General features: G+C 41.0%; 1 protein-coding gene across 1 annotated transcript; it reads left to right on the top strand.

Annotated features, from left to right (window-relative positions):
* Positions 1-171: 171 nt before the first annotated feature.
* Positions 172-8,918, top strand: KIAA0907 (KIAA0907 ortholog; the record flags this gene model as incomplete). Its single annotated transcript, XM_010284513.1, has 11 exons — positions 172-224; positions 1,128-1,291; positions 1,680-1,751; positions 1,851-1,990; positions 2,545-2,605; positions 3,472-3,529; positions 3,732-3,985; positions 4,502-4,657; positions 5,641-5,753; positions 7,660-7,751; positions 8,708-8,918. Coding segments are annotated over 11 exons (1,363 nt in total), but the record flags the coding sequence as incomplete, so codon positions are not given.
* Between the last annotated feature and the right edge of the window lie 1,042 nt (positions 8,919-9,960).

Below are 9,960 nucleotides of genomic sequence, written 5' to 3'. Positions count from 1 at the left end.
CTGCAAACTTGCTGAGGGTGCACTCAGTCTCCCTGTCTGTGTCATTGATGAAGATCAATTAGACAGTTCTGGTCCCAGTACTGAATGTAGATGACTGTAATGTAATTGTATTGAACCTATTATTGTATGTTCTCTGTGGGTTTAATGCAATATTTGACACTTCCTTTCCAGAGATCGTCCTCTGTATCTTCATGTCCAGGGTCAGACACGAGAATTGGTTGACAGTAAGTATGTAAAGCACTCTGATTTTTCTCTCATTATTTGTGAGAAAGGGGTTTTACTAAGGGTCATTTTGTTATGACCGCTACGGATTTGTACTATAAATATCTCTGTGTTGATAACAGGCACTATTTAAACATTGGTGTTTAGATCTCCACTCTACCTAAGGTGCTGTGTACTGCATTAGTTGTGAAACTAAAACTTCTGATAGACTACAGGGAAGGTGGGGGAAGTGGGTAGGGTTCCTAGGCAGGTACAGCTCTTATGTACGAGTTTATTCTCTGATAACATGCTGAGATCCCATTACAATAGGCGCGTGACTGGGAGACCTTCCCTTTAATGTACAAGTATGAACATTTTTTGTGAAATATGTCTGTTTCCAGTAGAAGCACAACAAACTCCTGTCTTGCCTATGCCTGCTGGAAAAAAAGGAAAGCTATAAACTGTTCAGGTGTTCATTTGTTTTGTGTATCAGTTCATGGGCTTGCCCTCAGTTGTCTCTTGAAACTTGAATTTTGTATCTTCCTTGATTTTCCATAGTCAGTAAACAATTTTTCACATGTTAGTTTGCTCATTCATGCAGATAGAAATTCTATACAAGGTTAATGTGAATGTTTCTACCATTTCCTAAAATGTATAGGCTGAACTGCCCACCTGCATATATTAGCCTAGGTATTAATTAGCCTTTATCAGGTTGGGAGTGGAAAAAGAACGCTGATGCTTCTTGCCATCCTTTGTGATCCAATCCCAGCATGCTAATATTGGGCCCTGCCGTCAGATGCAATCTTTTTGTCTGTAGATCTGCTGTCACAGAACATGGGAAAGAAACCGAATTGTGAAACAGCTAGGTTAATCTGGGCAGTTGACAAGGGACAAAATAGAAATGAATTTCATATTCTGTCCACTAGGAGCTGTTAACCGAATTAAAGAGATAATTACTAACGGAGTAGTGAAGGCAGCCACAGGTTCTAGTCCAACTTTCAACGGAGCTACGGTTACTGTCTATCACCAGCCAGCCCCTATTACTCAGTTGTCTCCAGCAGTTGGCCAAAAACCTCCATTCCAGTCAGGGGTGAGTAATTAATTTATGTGAATTTTATTGAATATCACTGATTACAAGATTTACCTATTAAAAAGCATACATGTAATATGCTGTTTATTTAAAAACAAAACCAAACACACAAAAACCCCACCCAAAAATAAAAAAAACCCAACCTTGCATGTGTGAAAACTGGAGGATTCATCGGACTGAGTCTGAACAGTGAGACTCAGATGACAATAGCCTCCTAAAAGAAAAGGGACGGAGAGAGCAGTCCTACTTACAGAAAAGCAAAGGGCTGACTGCGCCATCTGACACTTAACTGTTCCGACTGTCACAGAAATAAGATTTCTGGCCTCCAGTGAAATGAACATCCCAATTCTTAGAGTGAAATACTAAGCTTTTACTGTTACATTTACAGATGCATTATGTTCAGGACAAGTTATTTGTTGGTCTGGAACATGCTGTACCTACATTTAATGTGAAGGAGAAGGTAGCATGTGAAGGAGAAGGTATCATTTAATGTGAAGGAGCGTTGCTTGCCATCAACTGTAGAGGCTGACTTGTACCTACATTTAATGTGAAGGAGAAGGTAGAAGGGCCTGGCTGCTCCTACTTGCAGCATATTCAAATTGAAACGGGTGCCAAAGTCTTTCTTCGTGGGAAAGGCTCAGGTTGCATAGAACCGGCATCGGGCAGAGAAGCTTTTGAACCCATGTACATCTACATCAGGTATGAGGGTTAAAAAAAACAATTTAAAAATCCCAGTGACCAGTCATGAATGTAGCTTAATGTTTAATCAGTGTGGGGAATTCTTAATTCTGACTGACAATGCACATGAAATAGTTTTTGAACCTGACTTACTTTAGTAGAGAGACCTTTAAGGTGATAAAGTTATCAACCATATGGTGATACGGTATAAAGGTATAACCAGAAGGTATTGCTTTTGTTTGGAACCCAGTAAAGCTGCGTTCTTTTTGGGCTTGGGTTGTGATGTTGAGCTTGAAGGGAAAAATACGAAATGCGTTGACCAATCAAGTCAGTGTTCTGTGTTCTTTTCTTGCAGTATTTAGAATTTAACATGAATTTTCATGTAGAAAATAAATACTTACCGCTTCTGTTCATGATTGTGCAAAATAGCTGCAGAGCTGCTAGAGTCCTGTTGAGGTGACTGGTCACTCATTAAAGGAATCTGGCAGCGGGTTGCTAATGAAAGAAGTAGCTCCCAAATTTGGTGGAAACATTTGTGCTTATGAGGGGTTTTTTTTTTTGGTATATGTTTTCAGTCACCCAAAGCCAGAAGGTTTGGCAGCTGCTAAAAAGCTGTGTGAGAATCTATTGCAAACCGTGAGTAGCTCTTACAAATAGGAGATTTCAGAGCCTGTCATAGCTTTAGCACGTGCATGGCTAATGGGTTTTTTTAACGCTCTCAGCAAAACTGTCCATGTGTTCTGACTTGCTAATAGGTTTTTCCTTCTAAGTACTGCTGTCTAATTTTTGTACAGTGAATAAACATTTCTTGGGATGGAGCTCCAGTAGTGGAATTTTGGCAGAAAAAAATGCAAGTGGTTCCTGAGCAGAACTGGGGGTGGTGGTCAGGGGATTAACTATATGCAAACATAAAGGAATCCTGCTTTTTTCTGACTGCAGTAGCTTCCCTTGCTTTAGCTTTAAATGTTGTCCAGAGCCATGCTGTTTGCTTTGTCTTTCCAAAAGTGATTGCTGTACCAAAAAATTTTAGAAAACCTCTCACATGTACACATGGAAAACTAATCTCAGTTTTTCTTAAATGAATGTAAATAGAGTAAAATACCATGTCACAGTCTTTCTGTTAGTATTGATAATTGTGTATGGGCTTCAAAGTCTCCTTTAAAAAATACATGGAAGCTTTTAGATTCTTTGAGTATTTTATCTCTACTGAAGTAATTAGTTTTCCACTATTTCCTGTGAAAGATTATCTTATATTTTACACAAACCTGTCATGGAGACCGGCAGGATTAGTGGGGTGTTCAGCATGTTTTTTGTGGTGGCTTTGGTTGGTGGGGTTTTTTCAGTTTTTATGTTAGGATTATTGCTGTCTTTGTGCATAGTATGTTCTGTAATCGAAGTCCCCTTACGGTTTTATGACGATGTGTGCTAAGATGCCTTTTGCCTGCAAAAGGTTGCTATAGTAAATGGACATTTATTGTCTAATCTTTGAAAATTCTTTGTAGGTTCATGCTGAATACTCCCGATTTGTGAATCAGATAACCACTGCAGTACCCTTGGCAGGTAAACGTTAGCAATAATGAAGTCTTTGGAGTTGCATTCTGCAGAGCTGTACTTACAGTTGTGGAATTTATTTACCTGTAGAAGTCTTCTAAGTCCTTCAGCTGTAAAGGAGTCCAGCTTCTTTTATATTTAGTTAATAAATTTGATATTTTTGTGACTCTAACTGAAGGTGACCTTTTTTCCCCCCCCTTTCTCTCACTAGGCTTCACACAGCCTGCCGCTATAAATAGTGTACCTTCCCAGCCATCGTATTATCCTTCCAATGGGTATCAGTCTGGTTATCCTGTTGTTCCCCCTCCTCAACAACCAGTTCAGCCACCATATGGTGTACCAGGCATAGTACCACCTGCAGTGCCATTGGCACCTGGAGTCCTAACAACACTACCTACAGGAGTTCCGCCTGTGCCAACACAGTATCCAATATCTCAAGTACAGCCTCCAGCCAGCACTGGCCAGGTACTGCCACAGATTAATTATTTGCCCTATAGTTGTCAACTTACTAATCTGTTTCTTTGCTAACAATAAAATAAAAAGTCGTTCCAAATGGAGAATTCTTCTTCAGGGCTTTTTTTTTTTCTTTTTTATTGCTTTGCTGATGCTTATAAGCAACTAAATTGTTGGTTTGGCTGCTTCATCCTTCGTTTTTCATATTATAGCCACCTGTTAACATAAAGGATATTTGCAGGGGGTGGTCACTTGTTTGTGAAAAGTGTTATCACGGGCTGTGATGCAGCTATGTAGGCACAGTGAGTTTGAGTTACAGATAGTGATTAATTTGAGGTGGGCGCATTCAATAAATTAAATACTTGTTTTATATTTAAGCTGTGAATTTCCTTTTAGCTTCGCTTAGGCTCTGCAAAGAGAAACTAGTTGTGTGTTCTGCTCCTATGTATGAAACTCTACATTGAATTAATACTTCATATGCATATTATCAAATTTTCTTGTGTTTTGTTTTCAACTTCTGCATGCCAGAGTCCACTGAGCAGTCCTTTTCTTCCTGCTGCCCCAGTAAAAACAACCATGCCGACTGGTACACAGCCACAAGTCCAACCCCATCCCCAAGGTCAGAAGAGACGCTTCACTGAAGAACTACCGGATGAGAGAGAGTCAGGACTGCTGGGATATCAGGTGGAATAAAATCGGCAATTTTACTTCACCATCAAAATGGAACCTAGCTGGAGAGAGATTGTTATTAGCAATTTATTTGGCAGCAGTCATGCAAGACCTTTGGCACATGGCAGCAATTGTTACAAAACATTGAGACCATGCTTTGGTTTCTTTGAGTGGATGCACTGTTCTTAAACTGTGACTTATTGATTCATTGGCAGCTTGCTTTCCATACCCTCAATCTTTTGTGAAGAATAGCGGTGCGTTCAGGTCAAAGAGATGACAATAGCGTGTTACTGATTAGTTTAAAGGGAGATTATTTGGGGTTTTCTGGGTCTTTTGGGTGTGCTTGTTTGAGGGGTGGGAGGGAAAGGTGGTAATAACTTCCAGATTTTCCCATTTACCTTTCTTGCAGGTTGCCCTTGAGAGGATTTCAAGAAGCCTAGTTTTAAGAAATTGATTTTATTTTTTTTTAGATAGCAAATGTTAAACAGTTGATTTCACTAAAAATGATTTTCAGTTCTTCAGACTTGTATGTGAGAAAAGAGAGTTTCTGCAAATGCTTTTCTCATAATACACACCTGCTCACAGAAGAAACCCTTAATAAAAGCTTTGCCTAGAGGCAATAAGGAACTGACTATATGTTAGACCTAGTATTAGTATCTTGAGCAGAGTTTACGGTCTATACGGTATTCAAAATTAGCTGATTGAAGAGGTAGTAAGTTGATCTGTGAGCTAAGCAGCTATCTTTACTGTCCTGGGCTACTGAATAGGTGGAGTAGGTGATGAGGTGTCTTCCATATCGGTGCTCAGGTGTGTTTCGTGCTACATTACCGTCAGTATTTTTAGGAGAAGGCATTTTGTTTAACAATGGCAATTAGCGGTTTCTTCTGCTAGTTGGCAATATGCTCTGAAAAGTTGGGTTTCCTATCATTATCATTAAGGAGCTATAGCTTATGTTGTAGTTGTAGATTTGCTAATGCCGTGTGTTTTTCTGCTCATAGCATGGACCCATTCATATGACTAATTTAGGTACAGGCTTCTCCAGTCAGAGTGAAATCGATGGAGCCGGATCGAAGCCAGCAAGTTCCTCAGGAAAGGAGAGAGAGAGGGACAGGTGAGTGATGAAAGAATTATTTTCAGGTCTCTTCTGATTCTGATGGCAAGCTTATCTCAGAGATGATCTGTGTTTCATGGTCTCTTCTGTAGGTTTGGGGGTGGTTTGTTTCATTGCAGATGGCTTTTTAGTGGTTGGTTTTGTCTTGTTTTAAGGAGAAGGGATGCAAGGGTTACCTCTTCATGCTATATAATGAAAACAGCTTTCTTTCTACTCCTCCCTAAGTCTGTATGCTCTTACTTTGTCTGGGTCTGGTATTTGCCAACTTCTTGAGATCTCAACATGATATTTTTGTGAAATAGGTTAGTGCTTACACTTTAAATTATTTCAATTTTAAAACAAATCTGAAAAAGTTGTAAACTTGAGACTTTGCAGCCTGAAGCTTCAGGGAAAGGTTTACTTGATGGTCCCTTTTGTTTTCTGGCCATTATGAAATACATCAAGGGTATTTGTGAAGTTTTCTATGTTCTCCATCTTGTATGTAGTCCTAAATTGAGCATAGCTATTTGAAGTCCTCAGGCATTACTGCTCTTCCTTAGGTACTCCAGTGCATTGAGCCACAAAACTGTCAGGCTTGCATGTTTTTTCATGGCATCATAGCACGGTTTGTGTTGGAAGGGACCTTTAAAGATTATGTAGTCCATTCCTCCTGCTGTGGGGAGGGACATCTACTAGATCAGGTTGCTCAAAGCCCTGTCCAACCTGGCCTTGAACAGTTACTAGGGACAGGGCATCCACAGATGCTCTGGAAGCCCACTATCTCATCACCATTCAGAGAAGAATTTCTTCCTTACATCTCATCTAAATCTGCCCTCTTAGTGTAAAACCATTAGCCCTTGTCCTGTCACTACAGGCCTTGGTAAAAAGTCTCTCCCCATGTTTCTTCTAAGCCCCCTTTAGATATTTAAAGGCTGTAATAAGGTCTCCCTGGAGCCATCTCGTCTCCAGGCCAAGCAACCCTAACTCTCTCAACCATTTTTCATAGGAGAGGTGTTCTAGTCCTCAGATAATTTTTGTGGCCCTCCTCTGGACCTGCTCCAACAGGCCCATGTCTTGTGCCGGGGACCCCAGAGTTGGACACAGTACTCTAGCTGCGGTCTTGAGAGCAGAATAGAGGGGCAGAATCACCTCCCTCAGCCTGCTGGCCACACTTTTTATGCAGCCCAGGACATGATTTGCTTTCTGGGCTGCGAGCGTACGTTGCTGGCTCATGTCCAGTTTTCTGTCCACCAGTACCCCTAAGTCCTTCTCAGCAGGGCTGCTCTCAATCCCTTCATCCCCCAGCCTATATTGATACTGGGAGTTGCTCTGACCCAGGTGCAGGACCCTGCACTTGGCCTTGTTGAACCTCATGAGATTTGCATGGAACCCACTCCTTAAGCCTGTCAAGTTCCCAACATTCTTCCCTGTAATGTACAGGCTGCACCACTCAGCTTGGTGTTACCTGCAACCTTGCTGAGGGTGCGCTTGATCCCACTGTGTATGTCATTGCTGAAGACATGAAATACTCTTAGTCCCTGTGTGGAGTCTTGCGTGACACCACTTGTTTCTGGTTTCTACTTGGACACTGAGCCGTTGACTGTGACCCTTCAGATGCAGCCATCCAGCCAGTTCTTTACCCATCTAATAGTCCATCCATCAAATCCATTTCTATCCAATTTAGAGGTAAGAATGTTGGGGGGGACTGTATTGAAGGCCTTACAGAAGTCCAGGTAGGTGACATCAGTTGCTCTTCCTTTGTCCACTGATGCAGTCACTCCATGGTAGAAAGACACTAGATTAGTCAGACAATTAAAAGTTAAACTCCTCAGGTCAAGGACTGAGTTATGAATTTGTTTGCTATTACCTCTGACTTTCTGCTTGTTTTTAAAAAAGAAAAAATAATGGCTTGTATTGGTTTAAATAGGCAGTTGATGCCTCCGCCAGCTTTTCCTGTCACTGGGATGAAATCAGAATCTGAAGAAAGAAATGGTGCAGGGTCTTTACCAGGCAACCATGGTAAGTGCAATGAATAAAATACACTTGTATGTAAGGTTTCCTTTCCCGAATGAGTTTGTGCTGGTCTTAACATTCTTTTAAACCGGTGATTTTTTTGCCTGTTTGTACTGCATTGTTAAAGTGAAAAGCAGGTTGTATTGCACTGCTCTGAAATCACTTGTGTTCACTGTGATTATACATACATGACGCTTCTCTTAAAACTTTGATAAATTACTGTATGAATGAGGAGAATGTAATTAAGTGAAGGACTAAAGACAGGTATTTTTGACCCATCAGTTAGCTGAGGCACAGAATCTCATAGGATTGTTTTGTAACACAGATATCATTGTGGCTTTACACTGAACAGCTATTTCTAGAGGCACTAAGGAGTATCGGTGGGAGTTATGGTTCAGGTGTGTATTTACAGACATGAGTTATGTCTGCAAACAACATAAGTGCTGTCAGATTTCATCCTTTCATAGGGCTGTCACACATGAAGTATTTGCAGCTTGGTAAAACATGTAATCTCCTGGTAGTTCAGTGCATTTCAAGTCCATGGGTACATGATGTTAGCCTGTTTAACCTTAGTTTTTCTGCAGTATTGGTCCCAGAGATTGCTCTTCTGTTAGCTTTCTTTTGAACAAAATTTCTGCTTTTCTTTACATACTTATCTCTTTAACGGTGAAATTGCCATCACTTAGACCCATTTGCTAACTTTACCTTTTTTTGTGTGTTTCTTTCTTCTTTCTCTGTTCTCTTACATGGTTCTGATGGATCACATGTGCTGTTGCTGGTGCTGTTTCCTGTGGCCTTCGACCTTGGATGACCATTGGCTTTGTGACCTCAAAATGGTGTCCAACTAACAATTTAAAATTAACGTCCTTTTTTTTTTATTAACTCGTTTTGGGGCATTTTATCTCTTTATTTTTGTTTTTCCTCCTTGGGGGCTGGGGGGATTGTGTTTTTTCGCCTCCTAGATCATCAAGCTAAGAAGATGAAAACTGCAGAAAAGGGTTTCGGATTAGTGGCATATGCTGGAGATTCCTCAGATGAAGAGGAGGAACATGGTGGCCATAAAAACGCAAGTACTTTTTCACAGGGATGGAGTTTGGGATACCAGTACCCTTCCTCACAACAGCGAGCTAAACAACAGATGCCATTTTGGATGGCACCATAAAAGCTGCAGAAGGTTTTCATTCACTTTTTTTTTTCCCCTCTAGCAATAATGCATGTATATTACAGAATGAACTTTGCAAATATGCGTTGTTTTTACATTTGCAGAAGCTAAAGGTTCAGTATTCCCCCTTGAAAGGGCTCCATTATTTTTAAAATCCTTATTTCTGCAGTGAATTTGTCAATTAAAAATGAATTTGAAATAGTATTCTGACAGGGCTAGTCCCTTATACAATGGGGAAATACTGTAAAGAGAAACTAGGGAAGCCTGTCGGTCTGCATTTCCCATTTTTTCCAGGATAATTTAAAAATTGAAAGAATCAGTCATGCTGACTTCATGCTACACGTGGTGTTCATATTTTATTGAGTGTTCCTGCTGTCAGCCTGTGTTTGCAGTCCCGTTGAGCTAATGGTGACCCCGGCTTTGGGGTCCAGTGTTCGGACTTTCAACAAAGGAAAGGAATATACAGTAGTACTGAGAAACTTGAGGATCACGTTTCCTAAAACTCTTAATTTGTTTTTACTTTAAGCATCTCCTGTAACTCGGCACTGTTTTTTCTTTAAAATCTGGTTTTACTAACCCCGCAACTTCTTGTTCTAGACAGATGTTGGGGCAGGGGGTTGCTCAGCTTTTTGGATGGGTTCATCTTGCTGATAATCCCCAGGTGGACTTGGTGCTGTAGCACTGGTGTTTAATCTTCTCCAGTCACCCCTGGATTTGTTTCCGTTCAGCAGTTCAGATACGACTCCTCCTGTTGAGGTTCACCCCCATCTCTTAACTCACTCACTTACTTGATTCTACCCCTTCTGTTTCACGGTGGTTTAACAAAAAAAAGGCAGGTCCACGCAGCGCCAGGACTCCAGCGCAGGCCTTGCTCTTGCCTTGAAGCGCAGAAGTGGAACCTGGGCATAAGTTGTTGGATTGTTTACGGACATGAACTGCAACACAGGCTTTCGTAGCGGGGCGGGCTGTTGCAGAAAGGACTCTTTTGTATGGAGAAGTGATGCGTAGGACTGTGAAGAGATGCCGGTCGGCTTTTGAAAGGGGAGAAAGAGT

Source organism: Phaethon lepturus, unplaced genomic scaffold, assembly GCF_000687285.1.
Source record: "Phaethon lepturus isolate BGI_N335 unplaced genomic scaffold, ASM68728v1 scaffold14603, whole genome shotgun sequence".
NCBI classification, from domain to species: Eukaryota; Metazoa; Chordata; class Aves; order Phaethontiformes; family Phaethontidae; genus Phaethon; species Phaethon lepturus.
This window is presented reverse-complemented; position numbering and strand designations above follow the sequence as displayed.